Raw genomic sequence first — 25801 nt, 5'->3', positions numbered from 1 at the left:
ATCTTCCTTCTGCAACAGTTCTAAGATCTATATCCATATAACTTATCTTTCTGTTTTCAATAAATGTTTCTTAAAGACTTCTATGTGCTGATTGATTAGATTATCTGTTACAGGCTCAAGAAAATCAATACATACATTTCTCTTAACCTGATCATAATTCCACCCTTAAATCAGTGGATTACTACATACAAGTATACATTATAATTTTGAAGATAACTTTTCTTTTCTGAGATTTTGTTTTGACTTTTGAACACAGATTCACATACTAATCCTTTTTTTCTGGGCACATGTCCCACTCCAATCAATTTTGTCTCTAAATAATCCTAATTACTTCAATATGTTAAAACTTCATGTATCTTCATTCCCATTCACTATACGACGGGGAAAGGAAGAATATCTCAAATCCATATCATGGGATCTGATCTTTAACTACAACAATGGTGTCTTCTTTCATGTCTCCTTCACAAAGCTTCAGTCAAGTTCATCTCCTCAAGCACTCTCACTTCTACATCTTGGCTTACATAAATACCTCTTCTTAAAATACACTCTTCCTTCTCTTTATTCATCTAAGACATATCATTCCCTCAAGGTTTATCTCAACTGCCATTTTAGAGCACTTAACTCTCAGTTCCAGGCACAATTTCTAGCATGCTACAGTAGAAAGAGCAAGAGATTTGGAGTCAGTCTTCAGTTTGAAACGAAGCTCTGCAATTTACTACCTCACCACTGGAAATTTACCTGGCCTTACTGAGTTGGTTTCTTCATCTGTAAGTAAGCAAAGTAATTCAGACTACTGCAGCTTTCTTGAAAAGAAAACAAACCGGAAACTGCAAAGCACAGTTACCAGCAGGTAATAAAATTTACATGCCCCAGTACTCCCCTCACCAAAGCCTCATTTGACCACCAAGCTTAGTGATCATTCCTTCCTATTGCACAAATAGCGAATCATATCTATCTTGAACAAGAGGCAATTGGCTGACTTCTAAGCTTGTTCAGGCTACTAACACTATTCAGTATTACCACCCAGGTTTAATTTCATATGTCGCTTGTTGACTTGTAGATATATTTTAAAATGAAAATTATTCTAAACATAATCTCCATTTATGTTTTATCAAAGGAAGAAATCACCACCAGTAAAGACCTTGCAAAGAGAAAGCCACAAAGAGGCTCTTCCCTTACCTTGTGGGTTATCCATTCTCGTCCATACTGATACACATTGTTAGCGGCAGAATTGAGGGCTCTTTGGACCACCTGAGCCTCAGGAAGCCAACTAATTTAAAATAAAGAAAAAAAAATGAAAAATTACTACACTTTTAGTGTACTGCACCAATACCTATTTGAACTCAATGCATTTAAATAATCAGTAACTGACAAACTGCTGATAAGTCATTAACACAGAGATACAAATGAATCACACACAGGAATCCTTGACTTCTAGGCCTAACTGGACTCATTCTAATATATGGGATGTCTCGTCAAGCTTTCCTTATCTTTTAGATCCACTGTCCCCCACAGCCTCTCAGTCATTCTGCTTTGCCGGTTGTTCTGTCCCTCAAGTCCTGAGCCATCTGCCTTATTCAAACAGCACCAGAGAAAGTGGTTCTGAAATACTTATGGTCAGCATCTGGGATGCACAATGGTGGTTCTCAAACTGTGGTCCATGGACCTGAGACATCAGAACTGCTTAGAAACCTGGCCCTAACCCAGACGTACTGAAAAAGTAACTCTGGGGCTAGAGTCTAGCAATCTGCACCTAACAAGCCCTGAAGCTGATTCTGGCGCACACTAACATTTGAGAACCACGGATCTAAGGAACTGAAGAACAGAGAAAGACTTTGAAAAAATTAAGAGGGTAAAGCACTGTTTTCAATTTTCCATTTATTGAAGATATTTTTCTTTAAGATGTGAGGAACTCCTCAGTACAGTCTATACACAGAACTGCAGTCTACAAACTTTACTCCTTGTGTGGCGGTGAGAGGTAGCCTCCCCACTCCCTTGTCAACTAAACAGGCTCTTCCCTTAATCAATAATAGATGAAATATGCCCTGTGTTTTCCAAAAGAGAAAATATTTTCATATATTCTCACTCTCTTCTTTTTAAAGATTTTATGTATTTTTAGAGAGAAGGAAAGAAAGAGAGAGAAACACTGATGTGTAGAACACCGATCTGTTGCCTCTTGCTCACCCCCACCTGGGGACCTGGCCCACAACCCAGGCACGTGCCCTTACCAAAAATCAAACCCACAATCTTTCGGTTTGCAGGCTGGCACTCAACTCACTGAGCCACACCAGCCAGGGCCACATATTCTCTTAATTGCTATTCACACTGTTGTATGCTAGAGATGTTGACATTTCACACATTGCTGTGGATCTTTAATATTAACCAGTTCATCATACACTCCACATTAACAAAATATTTAAGAAGCTTTTTGCAAATTCTCAGTCAGTTCAGGTACTTCTCAGCAAGTAAGACAAAAGTTTAAAGAGACTTATAAATGTAATAAGCTTACAGTACAAGGATATGAACAGGGATCTGGATCTCTAAATAGAGATGTGATTTGGGAGAAATTAATTTAAGTAGCTTTTAAATTACTCTAGTATTTATAGATTCAACAGTGGTTTGAAGGCACTGCTAAATATTTTCAATTATATGGTACTACATTTCTATGGGGAAAATTATATCCTGTAGTGATATTCAGAAGTGTGAGGATTTGCAGAGGCATCTGGATAGATCCTTAATGACTAACAAACATCTATTAGGCCTGATAAAAGTCTTGCTGGCTTAAGGGAAAATGCTTCACCAATGTACTCATGCAGGTGTTGTAACAGCAACAGTTAAGACAAGCGCGTCATGAGGCCATGTCAAAGGCCTTAGTTCAATCTAGATCTCCTTGCAACAAGTGCCCTCTAGGGGACATAGGGCCTGAAACACCTGAGCAACCATGGCTGGGATCAAATGGGATGTACCTTGGTCTTACACCAAACACAGCTTCTACACTGAGCTCCTTCAGATAGTCACTACCTCAGCAAATTACTACTGTATTCTGCAGTGTATAATGTGCACTGTTTTGCCCAAATTTTTGAGGGAAAAATAAGAATGCGTATTATACATGGATAATACATGAAATACCTTGTATCTGTTCTTGTGACTTGTAATTATGTTACATAAAATTTCCTGTACCATAGTGTGTTAAAATAAATGCTAAAATTCCTTCATAATACAAAAAAAAAAATCTAACTAGAAATACATAAATAATTGATTTACAAAATTAAAATGATAAATTTTTTTTCTTTCCTGAAAGTTTGGGCCAAAAACGTGAGTGCGCATTATACACGTCAAAATACGGTAATTTTCCTATTCTCACTAGAAACCAAGTTCCTATAGTTGGAAATAGCCTACCCCTTTCTTCCTGGGTAAAGGTTAAACTCCACCACAGTATGACCTTTCAATAGAATAGCCCCAAGAATTATGCAGAAGTAAAGGGAATTTCCAACATACCACGTACTCCCTCGAGTTTCTATGTACTTTCTAGTCAGTAGGAAGTAGAAAATGGGTTCCAGACTATTAGAATTGTCCAAGACAAGAAGTAAGATGTGCTCTAACTTCATTTTCTTTGAAGCTCTGCTAGGGTGACCCTACCCTAAGTCTTTCTAATTGATCCACCAGCTCACCAAGCACATCCACAGGAAGTCAGGGTACACACAAGGGACATATAAAATGTGCACCAGACTGGAAGGAAATATATCTGATCAATTCTTAATTGTATCCCCTCCACCAGGACTAGCGACATAATTTCTCACAAGGTCAACTGCCATCTTCAGGACAGGAATCTACTGAATACTGAGATTTACAAGAAACCATTACTATTCATTCATATCTATTCCCACTAATTTGCTGCAAAAGAATCAGACCTTCCATGAACCACCAAAGTCTACATAGCTTTTTAAAGCCCTCCCACAAGGAAGAATACTTAATCAGAAATGCTGGGTGTGAGTGCTGACTCTGCCATTGGTGGATCATTATTTCAAGTCCCTAACCTTTGATCCTGTTTCCTGGTCTGCGAAGTGGCGATAATCTCTTTAACCTACTGCACAGCCACAGTGGGGAAGACAGGTCACAATGTAGGTGAAAGTGCTTTTTAAATTCTATCGTGCTGTGAATTGTAAATCTGTACTATATTGTAAGTACTATAAACTGTTTCTGAAATCTTAAGCACTTACCAATCGCCCCCTCCCACATTACATGCAATTCTTATGCAAAAATGACAATTTTCATCAAAGTTTTAGCAAACCCAATCTTTTCTCTTCCAAGGCAGCTGCATCAATGACGACCACCTCACGTAGACACTGAACCTAGGTCATCCAACAATTTTTGTCATCATAAAACAACAGTCTTACTTTGCCCACTCAGGGTGATTTGCTAGAGTTTCATTAATCAAACTGCTTGTGACTTCAATCATGTGTACACTCTCTTGATGTACCTGCATTACAGATATAGAGAGAAAACAATGTATATAAAAAGTAAATGCAACTCAACATTTATTTTTCTACACTATTATTGGAACAGTATTTTAGAGTCAGATAACTATAAATCTTAGTTGCAAACAATTTAGAAACCTGAACTCAACAGCTGCTGTACATAATATTCAATAACAGACACTATGGGAAATAAAATGTACATAATAGCTCCCTGCCTTCAAGAAACTCAACAATTTACTTAAGGAAAAATATGTAAAAGACATACAAATACACATATGCACAATAATATAAAAACATATTTAGTTCATATATGTATATATGTAAGCAGTATCAACATTACCTGAGCTTAAAGAATTATAATGCAATGCAAGATAAACGCACAAATTATAAGCAACTGAATAAGGTTTCTAAGAAGAAGAAAAAAAAGCCAACTGAAACTGTCCCAAATTTACCTTGCTCAATAATCAGCAAAATGAAGGAGATAAAAAAATAAACCCAAGCCAATGTCAGGGAAGAGGCTCTGTATGATTTTATTTCATTTAAATTTATTAAGCATATTGAGCATATGGCTTTTCCTAGTGCATATTCCATATTTAGTTGAAAAGAACACGATTCTGCTATTGTCACTTAGGTCAAATTGACTAACAGTGTTTTTCAATGCTTTTATGTCCTTATTTATTTTCAATCTGCTTATTCTCCCAATTATTCCAAGAAGAGTATTAATTAATCTCAACTATAATCTTTGATTTGTCTATTTCTCCTTCTAATTCTGAATATTTTGCTTCATGTATTTTAGAGCTCCATTTTTAGAGTATACACATTCATAGCTGTATGCTAATGAAGTATTAACTCCTTTATCATTATAGAAAGTCTGTCTCCAGTAATATTTGTTTTAATTATGTTGTCTGATATTAATATAATTACACCACATCTCTTATGTTTATAGTGTGCATGGTATATTGTTTTTAATCCTTTTACTATCAAATCTGTTAATATCTTTGAATTCAAAGTGTATCTCTTATAGATGTCATTTACTTGGAAACTGCTTTTTTATATCATCTGAAAAATCTGTACCTTTCAATTGTTAAGTTGCCTCACATTTAATATAAGCATTGATATGATGGGATTTAGGTCTATCATTTTGCTATTTGCTTTCTATCTGTCTCATCTCCATGGTTCTTCTTTTACAGACTCCTTGTATGTTAAGCAATTATTTCTTTCTATAGCATTTTAGTGCCCCTAAAATTTGGGTTATTTAGTGGTTGTGATTTATCTTAAACTTACTACACCTGTTATTATTAATTTATCATAATCTACTTCAAGTTAATACTGACTTACTTCCAATAAAGTATTTATAGGTACTTCATGCTCTTCAGATTGGATACTGTCTATTGTTCTTTATTCAAGTTCACTGATTTTTTCCCTTGCTTTCAAATCTACTGATGAGCCCACCTAGTAAAATTTTCACTTGTTATTGTTCTCTTAAGTCCTAGCATTTCTATTTGGTTCTGGTTTAGTGTCCATTCTCTGTTGAGAATCTGCATTTGTCTGTCCATTAGCATACTATTATTCTTTGAACATATTTACAATAGCTGCTTTGAAGCCTTTGCCTGCTAAATCCAACACCTGGGCCACCTAAGTGTCCATCTGACTGTTTTGTCTTTGCCCTTAAGTAATGAGTCAGACTCTTCTGTTTGTTTGTGTGTCTAGCAGTTTTTGGTTAAAAACTGGACACTAAAAAAATGTAGCAACTCTGCATTTTTTTCGTTCTTCTGAGAGCTGCTGTTATTTTGTTTCAGTAAGCAGCTCACTTATCTGTACTCAAACTAAAAAATAAATAAATAAATAAGCGTCCCTGCTTCTGACTTAGCTGCTCAGTGCTTTTTATGAATTCATTTATCCACTTATTGTAAAGCCCAATCCTTAAGGGTTTTCCCTGGGCCTGCATAGCTTAGCGGTCAGCAAACGAATCTGGCAAACATTATGCTCAGACACTTCACATAAGAAAGCTTCCTCCTCTCCAACCTGAAATATGTGAAAGGAGAAATGCAATCACAGGCACAAACCTGCAAATCTCCCCAGGCTTTTAACACGCACCGGGCTCCTTGGGGTCTCCCTACACATGCACAGTTTAGCAATCTAAGATGTGTGGTTTATTAATTTCAGCCCTTGCATGGCTTTCTTTCAAGCAAGCTTTCTTGCTTCCAGAAATCTCCCCCTTTCATTTAGAGCTGCTCTGTTGTCAGCCCTAAACCACGTCCATCACTTCCCACAGGAAAAGTTGCAAGTTTTGCTGCCTGCGAGAGGCAGGATGAGAATAACTCCATGCAAGAAGGTCACAGACTACCTGTTTCTACCAGGTACAATAGTAGTTTTTTATGAGCAAATACTCCTCAAGGTGCCTAACTGGTCATTTTCCCATGCCCTGATATGGTGTTTTAAAAAAATGTTTATACCATTTTATTCTTGCTTTCTGCAGAGAGCACTTACCTGATGTCCTCGCCCGATTACCCTACAGTATATTAAGAAGATGGAGCCAGAAAGGACCCTCTAACAAACTGGATGTGGATACAAAAGGAAGAAAGCAGTCAAGGATGACCTTGAGGCTTTTCACCTGAGCAAGTAGAATGGAACTGGCATGTACTAAAATGGGAAGACTCTGAGAAGAACAGACAAGCCTGGGAAGGTCTGAAATTCGGTTTTGACATGCTTCATTTGAGCTCTTAATTAGACACTCACGTAAATACTGTCATGGTGTTTTACAGAATGATCCCTTTATTGACTGGGAGAATAAATTAGATAACCAGTAAGTTTCCATCAAAAGCTCAGTTGGCACAAGTCCTAAAAGGACAAAGAAGTGGTTCAGTAACATGTTATCAAAGTTCAAGGAAGCAAAAGCTCATTGAATAGAATGAGCAAAGAAAAAAAAACTTGATGGATGAACTGAGTAAGACGGGTAGGCAAGAAGACCCTGTGAAAAGGGGCAAGAAGAAAAAGTGGAATAGAAGACAGCATGAGGGAGAAAAGAGAGGAAAACAGAAGACCTTACCAGTGAAAGGTTTCTCTACGAACAAGAATGGAAGATAAGATTGTATAGTAGCAGGTTTACATGAAATATGACAAAAACAAAGAAAGGTCTCTAAACAAGTCTGCACAGTCTATTTAAGTGACTATTCTACAAATGATTAATACCCAAAGATAGGAACTATGCAGACAGAAACAGAAGAGAACAGGTTTTTAGGAGCAAAAGGTAAGACTGAAGACATACCAAGACTGAGAATGAAGAATAGGACATCCAAGCAGAGAAATCACATAGCAAAAAACAATGCTTTAGCAAATGGCTGCATATTAGATTATCAGTAACAATCACTACTATATCTCTATAGTACTATATAAACATTTTTCATATCCATGATCGCATATAAGCTTCATGATTCCTTGAAAACAGCTTATCAAAATCTGGATTGTGGAGTTGGGCAAAGTCAGATAAACTAAAGATTAAAATACATTGTAGAAATCAGAAAAGCAAAAGTCAGTAAGAGTTATCACTGGAGAGAAACTTATAGCTGCATTTGAGAGAATGATTTTCTTTGATGATAGGAAAGAGGATGTTATGAACTAAACGACTATATTCCCCCCAATTCATATGCTGAAATCCTAACCTGCAACGATTAAGAGGTGGGGCCTTTGAGAGGTAATTAGGTCATGAGGGTGGAACCTCCCTGAAAGGGGTTAGTGCCCTTGTAAGAGCACAGGAGACCGATGACTTTTCCCTCTACCTTTTAAGGACACAAAGAGAAGACAGCCTTCTGTAAACCAGGAAAAGGACCCTCACCAAGAACTTAACCATGCTGGAATCTGATCTGGGGTTTCCGCCTCCAGAGCTGTGAGAAATAAGTATTTGTTGTTCAAGCTACCTAGTCTATGGTACCTGATATAGCAGTCTGAACAAAGAAGGGGAAGAGGAAGTAAAGGTAGAAGGACCTGGAGAGTAAGAAATAAAGATCCTATGGTATATCCCCAGAAGGACCAATGAGACAAGGGAAGGAACTAATCAAATAATTCTGATCTAGTAAACAGGGTACTCTAGATTAGCAGTTGTAACACCAGATCAGTTTTCCTATTCACAGAAGAAGCCACTTATTCCTCTGTATCTCAATTTTGTCATCTGTATTTACCTCTGAGGTATATGACGATGGTAAGATAAAAATGCATGTAAAAATATACTAGGCAAATTCATGGCAAAACTAGTAATACAAAAATTATGTGTTTTAGTTGTTATACATATTTACAAGCAAAGTTAACATTTTTCATACTGTTTCCACCAGCTGACTATCCACATAATTCTAGCAACTGAGAGTTTATTAATGGTAACAGTAATTATTGTACTCTACCTTTGCAGTCAGGAGTAGGGCTAAAAGAAGGGTTCCTATCACTAACAAAAATATGATGAAAATGCTAATTATTTTGTCTAACATCTTCTCCAACCAGATGATCATCTGCACAGAAATGAAAAAGAAAATTAGTTAGCTTTAAGTACAACTTAATAAAAACATATATGCATTCAAATATAATGAAGACAAAACAGGATATTCAGCATTACAAAGCGGACTACAGAATGATGGCTAAAGCAGTGAAAGCTGTAAGCATTCATAAAATCAACTAAGAGTATTAATTACTGCTCTTATATAAAGAGTGTATTCTTGTCATATCTAAGAAAAAGCAGTCAATTTGAACATAACCTTTATGTTTGAATTCTCATACTGTGGTATATTTACATTTCAAAATATAATTTATAATCTGGTAAATATTCTAAATAAGATAATGACAATCCATTAGCCAAACTCAAGTTTTATGAAATTTTACTGTCAATTAGCAAATATAGGTCACTTTAGAAAAAGAATGCCTTTTAGGAAGTACTGTCACTATATTTTTTCTTTGATGTCATTAGGGTTACAAAAACAGTAATAATAAAAATCTAATGTTTTGGTAATGATAAATACCAATTTCAAAATAATAGATACTCTGGGTGGGAAAAGGATCAGGGAGAGACACAAAAGGCGCCTCAATTATATAAGTAATGTTACATCTTTTAATATTTAAAATCATCTATAATAAAATACTTCTAAAGATGTAATATTCTACTGAAAATTTCTATTTTTTAAAACTTCAGCTTTATGCAAAATTATAACTGACTGCAAATAAAAAATAATCAATAAAATTATGCTCTCCCTAAACTCTTAAAACAGATTTACTTATTTTTAGAGAGGGGGGGAAGAGAAGGAGAGGGAGAGGGAGAGGGAAACATCGATTTGAGAAACACGGATCAGTTGCCTCTCACACCTGCGCCGAATGGGACACCCCTGCAACCCAGGCGTGTGTGAACCGGCAACCTTTCGCTTTGCGGGATGATGCCCAGCCAGCTGAGCCACCCCAGCCAGGGCCCTGAAAGCTATTTGACAGTCTATTTTGGGTATAACTTCTCTTATGTTTCACAGTCCTAAATAATCCTACACATAAAAACATTTATTTTCAGAGTATGTCATTCCTTCCAGGCAAAACTATTATTTAACGTTCAGAAAATACAATCAATCAGACCAATGGCTGCTGAAACAACACATCGCACCCCGCAACCCAATATCAACTACAGTAGTACTGAATAAGATATTCTTAACTTAAATCCAAAATATGCTCTCCAAACAGTGAGTTCAACATCCAAAAGCAAAGAATGGTGGTTAAAGGAAAAAAGAACAAACCAACAACATGACTTCTAAAACATTTATTTTCCACTCAAAGCTTAAAAGCTTGTATCCCCCTTATCTTTCCTGAAGGATACTGTCACTAGGAGATCCATGCTACTGTAAACCTAAGGATAAAAAGTTTACCTTCTATCTTGACAATTACAGCTTCAAACAAGAGAGTTAATTTTCAGTTTGTGCTACCGAAGCACTGAAGACAATGCAAAGATTTAAAAAAAAACAACAGGTTTCTAAGATATGGAAGGTCAGATGTCATATTTTGAATATAAGTTCTAAAATCAATGAAACTGGAAAGTTTCACAATCAGAAACCAACTCTACACCTCATTCATGAGAAAACTTCCTGAAGAAAGGACTAGTGCTGTATTACTACTACTTTGTTCTCCAAAACTTCAATGTATAGCACGAGGTAACGGCTCAGTTAACATATACCTGAACAGGCAAGCATAAATAAAATAATTTCAGAATTAAGACCAGATCTGTATTCACAAATTACAATTTCTGAAAATAGCTGGGGAGCCTCCGTTTTTGTTTGTTTGTTTGTTTTTAGAAAAGTCATATCCTAAAATGTTTTGGGTTTTTTGGGTTTTTTTTTTCACATAAATGATGTTCTATTTACAAAGTATAAGTATCCTAATTTATGTCTGGGTACCTTTAACATATAAAGCACAGAATATTCGTAAACATTATGTACATCAACATTACAAAATCAAATGTTACCCTTGTAACCCTGGTGAATGAAGTTTTTCAACAAGGGTAGAATTTTCCTATCACAAACTATATAATGAAGGATTATAAAAAATCCACACTAAAAGTCACCTAAATAAAAATTTATATTCAAGGGATAACAGTAAGGGTTAAAAAGGGTTAAATGTTTTATTCAAAATTTAAAATAAATAAAATCATTTAGGATGCTCAATACATAAGCTAAAAAAGTTGAAGGGGTTTCTAGTCACATTATGGCTTAGATGGAAAAAAGAAACAGGACAAAAGGACTGTGAAAGAGAGAGAGGACTGGGAAAGACAGGGAAAGGCTTATTAAAGAAGGGAAACGGAAAAAGTCAAGAGAAGAAAAAATGCGGGGAGGAGGGAGTTGGTGTGTAAAACTAGGGACCAAAAGAGGAGGAAAAACAAAATGAATAGCAAACTTTTATGGAGGAAAAGCATTCCCTGAAAGAGTGAATGGAACAAAACTCACAAGGAAACAAACTCAAAAGACATAGAAGGAGAAACGCGCACAGAGGAAGCAGTGGAGAAGGGGCAGGAGATGGAGGAGAGGATCCAGAGGGGGCGCCAGAGGGGCTGTTCCGAGGCTGGTGCTGTCCCTGGGGCTGACCCTGTCGGGCGATCTGCTCTGGGCAAAGGAAACCACACCACCTGCCACCACTGCCTTGTTCGTGGAAATCGCACTCCCTAGAAATTTCCCCAGTCTTCCAGGCTGTGAGAATTATTTTAGCTTTTGAACTTTATTTTCTAAAAGAAGAAGAGACGTTTTCAAATGACATTTTGAATGTTTCAAGTGTAAAACATTTAGAGATGTTGGTAAATTTACAATCGTATGAAAAGACACTCAAATTTCTAAGCTCACTGGTCTTACTTATCAAGCTATTTAAAAAGTGTCAAGCCACTACTTAGTTTTCTATTCCATTGTGCATGTAGGCTTGTAGGTTTTTGTTTTGCTTTGTTTTTTAACTAAATCTAGTTGAGTCTCAGTGTATATAATCAATGTTCTCGCTTCTTGTTTCCCAGTTTGTTCCACTTGAACTTGGAATACTGCAATTTTCTGACCTTGGATACAAGTAAAAAAATAATCTTCAGCTCACTCTCACCAGGTGGCTCACTTGGTTGGACTGTTGTCCCACAGACTAAAAAACTGTAGGTTCGATCCCCAGTCAGGGCACATGCCTGGGTTTCGGGTTCATCCCTGGCTGGGGTACGTGGGCAGGGGTGAGGCGGCCGATAGATATTTCTCTCTCTTTCTAAGATCAATGGGCTTATCCTCAGGTGAAGATTTTTTTTTAATTTTTTAAAAATAAGAATCCCCAACTTATTTATGTGCTCTCATGGAGCACACACTCTCAGAACTTAAAGCAGTTACTTCAACTCTACACCAATGCTTTATCTATGCTACATGGAATCAGCAAGGAAAAGAAAAAAGCTATTTGACCTCCTAGGAATCTTTTAAAACTCACTCGTTAGTCAGCTGTAAGTTAGGCACATAAATTAGGTGATCTAACTCATTTAGCTTTAAATCAAACTAAATCTAATGACTTTAAGCCTCCTTTCTATCATCTCTTGAAAAAAAATTCATTTCAACATATTTATGTATACAAATTAGGAAAACATATTAAACCACCTACTTTGATTAGAATAAGGAAATGTGACATGTTTGCAGCACTATCACCTGCCAAGGATTAAACTAATTTACTTAGACTAGTTTTGTAGGAAATGGAGGGATGTACAACCGTGTGTGTGTGTGTGTGTGTGTGTGTGTGTGTGTGTGTCTCCCGTGTATGTGTGTGTGTCTCCCTGTCCCCCCGCCGTGTGTGTCTGTCTGTCTCTCTCTCTCTCTCTCCCCCGCCCCCGCCCCGTCCACACATGGTGGTGGTAGTGGTGAAGGTAGTGTGTGTCTATTTATATTTTCCACACCGTTTATTTTCAACCCAAAGTTTAAAACTTTAGGCATTGTCAAGTCTCCCCTTTCTGTTTCAAAAGAATGAAATCCTGATCTCTACACACAAAAGTGGCCTTTTGATCTATTTCCATCTCTTTCTTAAAGCCTGTGATAGTATTTCCACTGAAAACTTTTACAGCCTACTGTGTTTAAACACAATACATGTAAATGATGTCACCTCTTGCTATCTGTCCTAGGAATCTAATGAAATTAAATCTAGAACTACTATATGTAGACTATACGTTAGAGGTGTATCACTCCTAGAATACCTGGATTAGCCTTTATTGAAGTTATAAAAAATGTACCTTTACAATTCCAAGCCAATCGCATGAATCATTTACCACAGACACAACCTGTATCTTGGGAAACACATGAAATTAGATGTCACAGGCCATGACTACCACCTTTTTTAAGTTAAAAATAAAATTCTGGAATACTAATTATAAAAATGGCAATACATAAAATCACCAGCCTAGGGAATTACACAAAATACTTCCTGTACAGATTCATCTTTTGAAAACTTCCTGTGTCATTTAAAGAAAAATTGGCAATAAAGAATTCTCTTCCCTTTTCAGTAGCCATTGCCTATGTGCTCTCATACATCAAAGGGGTCTAGGGGGTCAGACTGAGCCACCTCACAGAGCTGAAAAGGCATGGAAATCACAGTGGACACAAGGACTACAAGCCAGCACTTCTTACACACACTTGAGCAAGGATATACTACCAATATCCTACATAACACAGCTTGGGGATTTCAGCAAATTGTACTGTGACAGTATCAATGCCTCATGACCTTCCATAGCTTATAATTAGAGCTTTAATAACAAAAACTTAGCTTGCAATACAGACAGAAACAGAGTGAGAATGGAAATACAGGGAAAAGTTACAGAACTGAACAGTAAAAACCAACACCCGCATGTTCATTTACCTTCTTATTTAGCCAGTGCCAGAGCTTGAGGATGGGGGGTAAGGTGAGGAAGAGAAGATAAGAACAGTGGAATATCATTAGAGAATGCAATAACAGTATGAAAAGAAAAGAAAAGAAAGCCACTGAGAGCATGAGGAGGAAGTTATCCCAGACGAAAGAAAAACTAGTAAAAAAAAAACTGTAATGCATTAACAAAGTTATAAAATTGCGTAACTATAGTTATTCCTGTAAGATATACAGTGATTACAGTGAGGATAACCACAAGCTTTGCTGGCAATGCAACAATTAAAAACATAAAATAACCTGAAAGTTTGTAGCTTTAAATAGCCTCACCAAATTCCAGGTATTAAAATTATAATTAAGATCCTTTCACATCATGCGCCAAAAAGATTTTTAGTCCCTGTATAAGCCAGTTTTGTTCCTATCTTGCATTTTCATTGAAGTTTGTAGTTGCAGCTTTATAATGTTAGTTATTTCACATTTTTTAAAGAGTAAAACATTTTGGTGCTCATTTGGAACAGAGGACACCTGGTCAAAATGCAAGGGTATCTAAAATTCTGTTACTATTTGGTGTATTTCCTTCCACCCCAATTTTAGGCACATACTTTTCTATAAAAAAAAAAAAAGCAAGATATTATAGTGGGAAGACTAAGACATTAACTGAAAATAAGAGTTACGCTCTTTAAACAGTTCGAAGTGCTAAATCTGCTCTAGTAAGATAAAGTTTCATTCCAATACTAGAGAGATGTGATAAATATGCTGAAATTTTAAGCAAAGTCTTAGATTCCCTCTTATTTTAAAAAGTTGAAAAAATTAGTAAGAATACAAATAGGCAAATTACAAAAGAAAACTATAGTTAGCCGATAAGGATACAAAAGGATGATCAGCCTCATTTTTATTTTTAAAAATTTTAGATTAAAACAACATTGAGATACTTCTTTTTACAAAACCAAAAAAGCCTTTTTGTTACTATAATATACCTTGGCAAGGGCTCAAGGAAACAGGTATTCTCATCTGTGGCACTGGTGGGAATTAAAAAACTGGCAAACTTTCCAGGAGACAGGCAGTATGAAAGAAAATGTATCCCCGCTTCTCCTTTGACCCAGGATATTTTATTACGCACTTAAAAGATTTACGACCTCCCCTCTACATGCGCGCCAGTATATCTACACTGGTTTCACCCAACAGTACTTCTCGACCTTCAGTCATGAACAGACCTGCTGAAGGAAATAGTGACGGGCCTCCGTGACGAAGTCCAGCTCACGCGGCATGGCACACAGACAGACCTTCCTGATCCAGTCCCACCTGCCCCCAGGCTTCCCTCCCACCAGTCACCACTTCATACAGCCCAGCCATGACCAGTTTCTTGGCATTCCCTAAGAATTCACGGTGTTGACGTCTCTGTGCCTTTGCACCGCTCTATCCGTGTAACCTTCTTGCCATGTCTACCTAACCTAACAAACTCCTACTTTTATGCCTCAGAATTTGCCCTGGCGTTACCTCCTCTACAAAACCCTCTCCCTCTGCCTCACCAACAGTGAGTCCTTTTTTTCCTCAGTACTACCCCTGTATCCTGTCCATATTGGGTTGGCCAAAAAGTCTGCTCAGTTCCACTGAAATGGCTCTATAGCAGTTAGTTGTCTTTACCTTCACTCGAAACAATTTTTGTTAGACTATATTGCGACAGCTGCCATATCAGTGTGCACTGAAATAAAACATCAAAACTGGTCAATTTTTGTGTAGCCATTTTAATCTGGAAGAAGGAAGAAAATACTCAACATTTTCAGTATATTACGCTTTATTATTTCAAGAAAGGTAAAAATGCAACTGAAACGCGCAAAAAAAAAAAAAAGATTTGTGCAGTGTATGGAGAAGGTGCTGTGACTGACTGAATGTGTCAAAAGTGGTTTGCGAAGTTTTACGCTAGATATTCCTCACTGGGCAATGCTCCACGGTCCGGCAGACCAGTTGAAGTTGATAGCGATCAGATCGAGACACTGAGAACAATCAGCGTTATACCACACAGGAGACAGCCAATGTACTCAAAATATCCAAATCAACAAAGTTATTGGTGAAAATGAAAAATGTGTCTCATCTTATGGTAAAAACTAAACGGACTTTTTGGCCAACACAATACTTTTCCTCCACAAATTGTAACAGCTAACACTTGTATAGAGCTTAGTGTATAGCAGGCTCTGATCTAGGAATTGTACATGTATTAACTCATTTAACATTCACAAACCAATCTATGAGGCACATGCTCTTCCACCCATTGTATTAATAAGGAAACAAAGGCACAGAAAGGTTAAGAAACTATCTAAAGTCACACAACTAATAAGCAGCTGAATTGGGATCTGAAACCAGAAGGTGGATTCAGAGCCTATGCTAAATAAGCCTCTGAATCTAACAACTGCCTCTGAATTTTAATGGATTGCTGTCTCTGCCTAAACAGAGCTTCTGCATCTAGGTTTCTATGATTCATCTGCTTTGCCCCAGGACTTAGCACAATATGAGACATGGGAATTATTCCAAAAATAGTCACTGAACTGAGCCACTGCCGGGCTTATGGAATTTTTATAAATCAGTTAACCTCTCTGGGTTTCAACTTGATGCTTATAATTATTTAAACTAAATATATCCTATCCTTCCATAAACCATAATAATAAACTTTCTATTTCATCACAGAATTGCATTTTAAATGTGTTGTCAGAAATTCCAGTATAAACACTCAAGAGAACATTTCATACAATGAAATATAGAAACTCCGTTAACACAGCCCGAATTCTTAAAATACAATACCTTGCTATCGACTTTTAACAAGAATTTGCCCAGCCCGATGACCGGCCAGGGCGCTAGCGCGCCCTGCCGCTCCTTGAGGAAGCTCTCCACGGCCCGCCACCACTCGGAGCAGCGCTTCTCCAGGAAGTGCACGGCGCCGAAGTGAATGACAAGCTTTTTGAGTATCCAGACTATGGAGAAGATAAGAAGTACATGTGTGAACAAAACAGAGATTACAAAGTTATACCGGGAAAAGGTCCTTTAGTTTCAGGTGACTTTTCTAAAACAGCAAAGCTAGTATTAAAATAAAGATCAATTTTTAAAAAAAGGAGAGGGGGAGGGAAGGATGTTCAAGGCATTTACTCCAAATTGATGGTATTGGGACAAACAACTTTTCACACCAACTCCACCTGCCCGTGTACTTACTCTCTTCTTTGCGGAGTCTGAATCCCTGAAGTAGTCAGGGATTATTTCATAGCCTATATAAACATAAGATACCTTGATCATGAAAATTTCAGTGACTACAAACCCTCACACCTTACCCCTTCTGGGGTAAAAAGTACTAACCCCTGACATGTCCTAACCTCTTTGGCTATTATAGCTGCTACTGCCAAATTTTGTTCTTTTCCTTAGATTTTTTTTTTAATGTTTAGTGGCTAAGAAAGTAAAGGTATTCCATACACATCGTGTTTTTATACCACTGCAGGCAACATTTTCATTTATGTTCCTATTTCTCTACTTGATGTTGCTCTATATACCTGATTTTTTCTTTTTTTTAATCCTTACCCAAGGACATTTTTTTCATGCTTTTAGACAGAGAGGAAGGGAGAGAGGGTTTAGAGACAGGGGGTGGTGGGGGAGAAAGAGAGAGAGGGAGTGAGAAAGAAACATCAATTAGTTGTCTTTCATACGTGCCCCGAAGAGGGGTGTGTAAACGAACCTACAACCTAGGCATGTACCTAGACCGGGGATCAAACCCATGACCTTTTGGTTTGCAATGCCCAACCAACTGAGCCACACCAGCCAGAGATGTACATCTCAATCTTTTACCAGTATGCAGTTGAGAAGCAGGCTGGGTATAAGCAGGGCTATTATGAATGGTCCCTGAGTCTGGGCGCTGCACACCTTCACTCACAGACCACCAAAATCAATGTACCCCTCTGGAGTTAGGCAATGAGGCAGCCCTTCAACCAGGAGGAAAGTTTCCTGTTAAAGGCCAGCTAAGAAGGTGGTGGGACTAGAAAGAAGTGTTACCTACCTGTGAGAGTTACCTTGAAGTTTGAATAACTGATCCAACCACTACAATTTCCCTAACTCCAGGGGTTTCTAAACGCTTCACAGCTTACTATTTTGAACCATGAACTCAGTGTTACATTCCTTTATTAGTTCAACAATTCCTTAATTAGTATTTTTAAATCTCTAGAGAGGTCCTAGGAAAGGTCCCATAATCTTTAGAATAAGCCCAGAGTATTTATAGACTGTAGAAAACCTTCTGGGGACAACCCTGTTCACAGCCTGCTCTCTCGAGCCATGTCAAATTCCTACGATGGCCTGAGGGTTAAGAAGTGACTTAAGCAAAAGTAACTCTTGCTAATAATAAACTTTAAAGGAAAAGAGGTTCCAATAGCTGACTCATGATTTTCCAGCATAAAAGAAATCATCTGGCAAAACCAAAGTATGGAGCAATCCAGAAGAGCAATTTAAACTGTCACTAAGCAGTTCTATAAATTCCTTATAGAAAGCATGGCTGTACGTACTCTGTGACTTGCTTAATTACAAATGTTCTTGCTTCAACTGCCAAACAGAAGTTCTGCTTAAAGACATAAGAAGCAGACACAAACTTCAACCATTTATATTTCATGTTCCCTAAGGACAGACACTATGCAGTGTTCTGTTCATAACAAATCTTTAAAGAAACAGTAACTATTTAATTAACTGCCCAACTTAATGAGAATAATAAGTTTGAAAAGTAATGATCTAGAAGGTAAAGGTCCAATAAGGTTAGACCATGGTAGAAAACAGGCTTCCAATAATCAGGTTATGTTTAAATCAATAGTGGAACTTTGACATAGGATACAGGACTAATCAAATTTAGGAGATATCTAAATGGCAGGATCCCAAGCATCAACTGAAGACTTAATCAATTTGGCAAAGACTGTGACTGCAGTAAGAAAAAAAGCCCACACCACCAGGAAATTATAAAAGACTCTTCTACAATGCACCTGAGTCAGAGAAAACTCTTTCTCACTCTTGTCAGCATTAAAAGGTGCCTTTAGAAAAATCAGCGCAGTAGAGGTGGGCTTTAATTTACCATGGTATTCAGGTACAGAGACCTAGTTTAATGATTTATGAAAAGCTATATGATTCCATTTGATATGAAACATACAGTATGTGTACAAGAAATTTAATTTTCTGTCAAACAAAAAAATAATCACAATTTTGCATACATATAGTTCTTAAAACCCGTATTTCCATTGAATAAAAAATCCAATGTAAAATGTAAAATGCCCTTCATTTAGAGCAGCTCTCGAAATTCAATCATAAACCCAAAATCCAGATTGTTACCCTTCCCCTCCACAGAATTATAGATGGCTACACCGTCTGCTCTCCACATGGCACTATCAGGCTGTAATGCCACATGAAATTGTAGACACTAAATACATTTTTGAGCTTAAAAGAGAAATGTTAAAGAAGAATCAAGTAATACATTTCCAAAATAATGTTTACTATTTAAATGCAAACACAGGATCGTTTAATTTAAAAAGAGAGTAAAATTATCCCAAGTATTAAAATCCAAAAGTAAAAGAAAAAAATTTTTTTACCTGCAATCGGCACTGGCAACAGCTGCACAATCCACAGGTTCAACCAGAGCTGGACAGCAATGATGGCCCAAACAAGAGCCACAAAGTAGACATCGCTAGTTTTCTTCTTTCTAAGGAACGTTCCGATTTCAGGCTTTTGTCTGCCCAGTGTGGGTGAAGGGGTAGAAGGTGAAGAAGAGGACAATGATGGAGGGGGTTCTCCTCTGTCCATGGTTTCTGGAGAAAGAAAACAAATTACCCGCCACCTTAGTCCACATCAAGGAACAGTAATACAGAGCAATTCTCTCAGCTACTCTATTTTAAGCCTTCAAAGTGTATTCTGATCATATGATTACATTGGGTTAAAAGAAAAGATCTGGATATGTGCTTGCATATACACTGAAATATATGTGATGAATTAACAATGCTGGCAGTGTTTAAATCTAGGGAAATTAATTAAATTTGTTGGGGGTAGGGTTGGGTACGGGGAATATTTCCTTTTTACTTTATACTGTTCAAGCTTTTTATGACATATCTTTATTAATATAGTCATCATTTAAACAACTAAAGAAAAACATATAATAAAACAGCTGAGAATTATAATTAGTGCATGAAAATGACTCAAACCATGAAGGAACAAACATTAACATATAGAATTCCTGTACTTAAAAACTTCTCTTCTTTTAATATAACTTTATATTAGATGCATTTATATATATATTTCTGACACCATGTGGCTTTTCATTGTCATTTCACCTAAAATGGAGCCAACTGATCTTACAAGAAGAACCCGGGCTTTGAAACATGTGTTTCTTATTTTCTCTTAGAATGAGATATAAAACAAGATTTCTGGGGGTGAGTAATTTTCAAATAAAGGAAATCATACTGAATTATTTCACATGAGGCCCTGTTTTCTAATAAAGCAACTACTATGTTACATTTTAATACAGGACTATATTATTTCTATTTCTTAGTTTTAACAAAATATACCACATATGACTCCTGTGTCAGAAATCATAACTCTTGAAACAATATTACTCAGTATATACCATGATGATGGAAATAAGGTCCTAAAACTCATATTTTGTCTGCCACAAATAAGTTATTGACAAAAGTATCTATTTCAGAAAACCTAAACAGAAGAGAAAAAAAAGCAAGATCATCCGTAGTCCCAGCCTCTACCTGCCCCATAGCCTTTACAGTTTTGTATAGCGGTATCATGTTCCACCTACCCTGTCCACTCTCTCCCTTCAGCTGGGTGTCAGCTCCCAGAGAGCTAAGAACTTGTCTGTCTCGTTCTCCCTCCACTGAATTCCTAGCACACAGAACAGTACCTGACACATAGTGTATTCACTAAATATTGGTTGAAAGAATGCCTTCCCTGTATTCAAAATTTTCATAAGCAACTACACAGTAGTGCTACTTTGTAGTTTCCTCAGTGTTCCTTTTAACACTAAATGTTTAGCTGTAGTAAATTTTTACTACTGATTTAACCAGCACCACGGTAAATCAGCCCCCTCACCAGAACTAACACTCTGCCCTGAGATTTGGGGTTAAAGCCCAAGCTAGGTATGTTTCTGGTTCACTTTGCTCTCTGAGTATCTTTCTAATATGGAAACTTCATGTTGGTGGATGTGGCAGACATTTAGAAGAATAGTAAGTCAGTAACCAAAACATCATCCCTTCTCCACTTTGAAAACACAATTCAGTATGCAAGAAAAGTAAGTTGTCCTACTACTCCAAATGCATTCTTCTTAGCTGACCTTTCCTTCGAGACTTCTCTAACGTCAGCTCTTCAAACAGAGCTCACTAAAAACATTCCTCAACTCCAAAACCTTTGTCACTAAAAGGACCTGTTGGCCCAGGAGAGTGGCCTTTCACGTCCCTGAACTCTGTGCGTACAGGGTGGCTCCGCAGCTGACCTGAATCAGCCAGCTGGATCCCACAGGAGCACTGGCCCCAGAACAACCAGAGGGGTCTCTTTTAACAGAAACAGCCAACATATTAACAGCATGAGGCATGCAAAGCAAATTTTGAGAAGCAGGTAATGCTAGAGAAATGGATGACTAGAAGTTAGAATGTAAAAGCCAAAGGGAAGGTTTGGAGAAAGGGAACAACAACCAAAAAAGCAACATAAAAAGTTACAGCAAAATAGAACCATGGAGGAGAACTCACCGCTATGGAAGAAATGGAAGATATAAAAAGGATCATGGAGGGGAAAATATGGACAAAGGTAAATAGGGCACTGAGAAAAGGAAAATAATATGAAATTAGGATGAGAAATAACAAGGAAGGGAGGAAGGGAAGGAAGCATTTTTTTAAAAAGGGAAGAAAATGAAGAATCAAGATAGCAACCTAAGAAGGTAAATAATTAAATGTGTGAAAAAAGTGATATGTGAGAACAAAGTTGAGAAGGAAAAAAATGTAGAAAGGAATCAGAGAGAAAAGTGAAGGGCCAGTAAGTAGCTCTTTGTAATCCTAGTATCTTTCTTAATTTTATATTCTACGTCCGTTTCATTTTCCAGAATGATTTTGAAGGCATTCCATCATAAGGTCAGTCACCTTCAGGCTGAGTCGAGGGCTGGTCTTCAGCGCTCGATTCGTATCCTGTGATAGAGATAGCCAAGGTTGCCAGAGTAGACGCGGCCATGGAGATGACTTGCCCGGATAACTCTGCCCCTGTAAAACAAGCATGCGTTTTCAAACCTTTTAAAAGCACATGAACAAAGTGGGAAATAACTTGCAAACTAAAACACAGTTCTAAGTTTCAACAGCAGTAAAACAAAATGGTTATTAGTGACCCACCAGACCCTGTCATTATTTGCTAAGGAAGAATACTTAAGAATCAACAGGGAAGTCTGCTAAAAATGCAGGTTCCGGGACTCTTTTTCATTTGGAAACTTCATGCTGGTACATAATGGCAGACAGAGGATATATAAGCGTAGAGTGCCACATTTATATTTTTTAACTTCACAGGTTAATTTTAATGCACTTTTCTGTTGAAAAACACTGCCACACCAAGTCTGTGAGCTTCCTGAATGTAGACTATCTCATTCTTGTTTGCATGACTAGCTCATAGTACATACAGTATAGGACAGCCCTTATTTGGTGCTCTCAATTATAACATTCTACAAATGAATATGTAGTGTATGGGTCCTATGCAAAACTACATACATCTATAAAGCACATAGTTCAGCATAGGCAAAATCCACTACTTAAAAATCTAAAATATTATTACCCTGTTTCATGTTATATGTTCCCCTGTTAAGTTCCCAATAGGTAGTACACCAAGATTAACCATCTGTAGTAGCCTCAAATAAAACATTTACTGGCCAATAAGATTTGTCAGTAATTATTAGTCTTTAACATGTTATGGAAGACAGCACAGGCTAGCTGACAGAATATCAGATTCTAGCATGCTTTCCTGCACCCTAGAGACTTGAAAGCTAAAGACTACGTTTTTTGGACTCCCTTACAGCTAAGGCTCCACATGTGATACGGTTTCCACCAAGCAGGCACACGTGTGCAACACTGTGAAGACCAAAGTGACTCACAGTAATTTGGAACTTATACTGTGTGTATACTAGGTGGACACACAGTAATTTGGAACTTACACTGTGTGTATACATGTCAAACACAGTCACAGAGGCATATGGCATTTCCACAGGAACTTAAACAGAAGTTTCAGATGTTCTGCTATCTAATCTCTAGCTCTGCGGCAGGTAGCAGCAGCTATGGTACTTCTGCTCCTTCAGTCCTTGGGTGTCACTGAGCATTTCTCCTGGCTGCATTACTTCTGCCTGTGTCGTATACAAGTTTAACTGTCTGGTCTTTCCAAAAATTCTATATGCAAAAATTCTGTATGCTAATCAGTATCCCTTTCTATTTAGACCAGCTAGCATGGATTCCATTGTCCACAACTAAGAACACTGATCGCTCCTTGTTTGTTACCAAATAGTATACCCACATTCATACAGCTGGGACCTTATTTTTGGGAGGCCAATACTCAATGTGATAATGATAACACAGAATTCTGCCAAGCCAATGAATTTCATCCCCAAATGAACTACACGTACCTAATAAATGAAACATTCACAAACACTAACTTGTTCTCCAGCTTGCTGATATCACTAAAATACAGAGTAAATATTCAGTGAGTCACTGCTAAATCAATGAAAACTATGCAATATCATGTATGCAATATTATGTATGGTTAATACATAAATGACTCAGCAAGTTTCTAGAGTGCCTGAACTTCACAAATAAAAAGAAGAGCACACACACAAAAAAATCAACAAAGAATATCTGAAAATTATGGATGTAAGATTTGGATATTGATCTTATCACTAAGACTTCTGTCTTAGTGATATCTGCCTGCACCTCCGAAACCCCAAGGATTTGGGAAGGATGATAAACTAGACAGAAAAAACCCAGGACTAAGAATCTAGACAAAGTTATGGTATTAGCAAAAAAGTCCCAGCTAAAAATAGACACACAGACAAGGAAACATAATCTTGGGACCAAGAACTATAAACAAAAACGGAAAGAGCATCCAAGGTTTCAAGTGTCAATCTACCCAGGGATAGGGCCAACATTCAGAGGGGGCCCACATAACAGGGATCTACACAAGCCCAAAGAAGTAGGCCACTGACATTAGTAGCCGAGCTCCAGGGGACAGCAAGTCGCAGTCCAGCAAATCACAGAACAGTAACACATCCCATGTTCCAATAGTATCTCTTAGTAGGTAATAGGCAAAATAACATTTTTAAAAATCAGGGGGAAACATATTTTGAAACCAGTCTAAACAAGGAAAGTTGATCTACTTTGTTCTCTTTCATAGGAATAATGGCAGTTGCCAGAAATACATCCAAAGACACACACTGGAGGGAGGCCCTGCAGACCAAGTGAAACCTCCCCAGCATGCAAAGCTCCCTGTGAAGGAGGCTTGCATTTCCATTACTAATAGAGAAACTACCTCTCCTTCTCAATGGCTTCTAGTATCACCTCATTACACTATGGTCAGTAACAAGTCCGTGGATACGCACCAGCAGGAGTTTCTCTAGGTCTATTTGACTGACAGTGTCAGAAATGGGGACTGGGAGATGAGCAGTAAAGAAAATCTAGTTTGTTCCTTTTCTTTTTCCAATTTGGGCTTAAGTGGACCAAACATTTTCACTCATAATGCATGCTGTCCTAAAACTACTAAGGCAACTACCCACCCTTCCTGAGAAGATACTCCTGGTTATTTATAAACAATTACCAGGGTTAGGAGGAACAGCCCCAGTTGTATTGTACTTGCCATACTTCTCAGGCAGGGTACCCAGGCTATTAACAACACATCTGATGTGTTTCCCTGGCTTTTGAAGAAGCCCTTCTCACACTAAGAATAAGTGGTGGAGCTTAAGTTTCTTCATCTGTAAAGTAAGTATAATACCAGGCTCGCTGGATTACTAAGAAAACCAAATGAGACAGCATGTTTAAAGAGTCTAACAGGGCCTGCCCGTGCTGTCGTCCCTAACAATAACGCTGACGTTCCTCTTTTCTCACAGGCTAATGAAGCACATCAAAGCTGGGGACAGGGTTCGACCAAGTGAGACTTCCGGGATCCAGGTGTCAGAGAGGCGAGGTCCTGCAGCTGCAGGAAGCCAACAGGGCCACCATAGAAGACCGAAGTAGCCGACAACCACAGCTGAGTTCAAAAGGATCAGCAGTCAGTGCCTCTAGGATGACTGACACTTGTTCAAAAAGCACTGGGCTTAGGGTCAAGGACCTAGGTTCGTACCTTAGCTCCACCAGTCACATGCAGGACTGTAAGCAAGTCAGTTATCTCTGGAATGAAATGTCTTCATCAGCAAAATGGAGATAATCATTCTATAAAGGTTTTAGTGGTTGTTTTATTTGTGGATTTAAAAAAAATTAGTACATTTAAAAGCATGGGAGATATTTAACATTCTTTCCCTACATTATGTTGGGGTTCCAGGAAATACCGGTAAAAGCTCCCAAGGCCTAAGAGAAAACTACTGAGTAAGGCCCCTGGGTTCAGAAGGAACCTCTGAAACTAACTCAGCAATAATCCACAAGAAGAGTGTTCTGGACATAAATAAACTCATGCCTTGAATTCTGATAAAATCCAAAGGATTGATTCCGTTGATCCAGTGAACCACAGATCATAAAAGTGTCCGCAGCAGCAGAAGATTCAAAATTCAGTAGACACAGAGAAATATGCCTACAGAGGTGACAGGGACACAAAAGCAGGTCCTACAACGGGTCAGCGGAAATGACAAGGAAGGAAGGAATGCACACGCTGTGACGGCAATCCACTGAAGCGCTCCTGTACCCAACCACATTATGGCGACATCAACAGGTGGGAACTGACTATAATAA

At 37.8% G+C, this 25801-nt stretch overlaps 1 protein-coding gene across 2 annotated transcripts in view; it reads right to left on the bottom strand.

The window, feature by feature from the left end:
- Positions 1–25801, bottom strand: part of TMEM245 (transmembrane protein 245) — a 77913-nt gene that overhangs the window by 38924 nt on the left and 13188 nt on the right. Inside the window, exons 4-10 of one of the 2 annotated variants that reach the window (XM_054584557.1) lie at positions 21980–22096; positions 19439–19654; positions 16638–16807; positions 13839–13862; positions 8873–8977; positions 4398–4480; positions 1180–1270 (exon numbers count right to left, since the gene is read on the bottom strand). In XM_054584557.1, the coding sequence (XP_054440532.1) occupies positions 1180–1270; positions 4398–4480; positions 8873–8977; positions 13839–13862; positions 16638–16807; positions 19439–19654; positions 21980–22096 (806 nt within the window). The remainder of the gene's footprint in view (positions 1–1179; positions 1271–4397; positions 4481–8872; positions 8978–13838; positions 13863–16637; positions 16808–19438; positions 19655–21979; positions 22097–25801) is intronic. The other variant, XM_054584558.1, reaches the window with a different exon arrangement.

This window comes from Pteronotus mesoamericanus, unplaced genomic scaffold (genome assembly GCF_021234165.1).
Source record: "Pteronotus mesoamericanus isolate MK-2021 breed Mesoamerican mustached bat unplaced genomic scaffold, CSHL_Meso_final contig_78, whole genome shotgun sequence".
Taxonomy (NCBI): domain Eukaryota; kingdom Metazoa; phylum Chordata; class Mammalia; order Chiroptera; family Mormoopidae; genus Pteronotus; species Pteronotus mesoamericanus.
The sequence above is the reverse complement of the archived record's forward strand: the minus strand, read 5'-3'. Positions and strand labels throughout refer to the sequence as shown.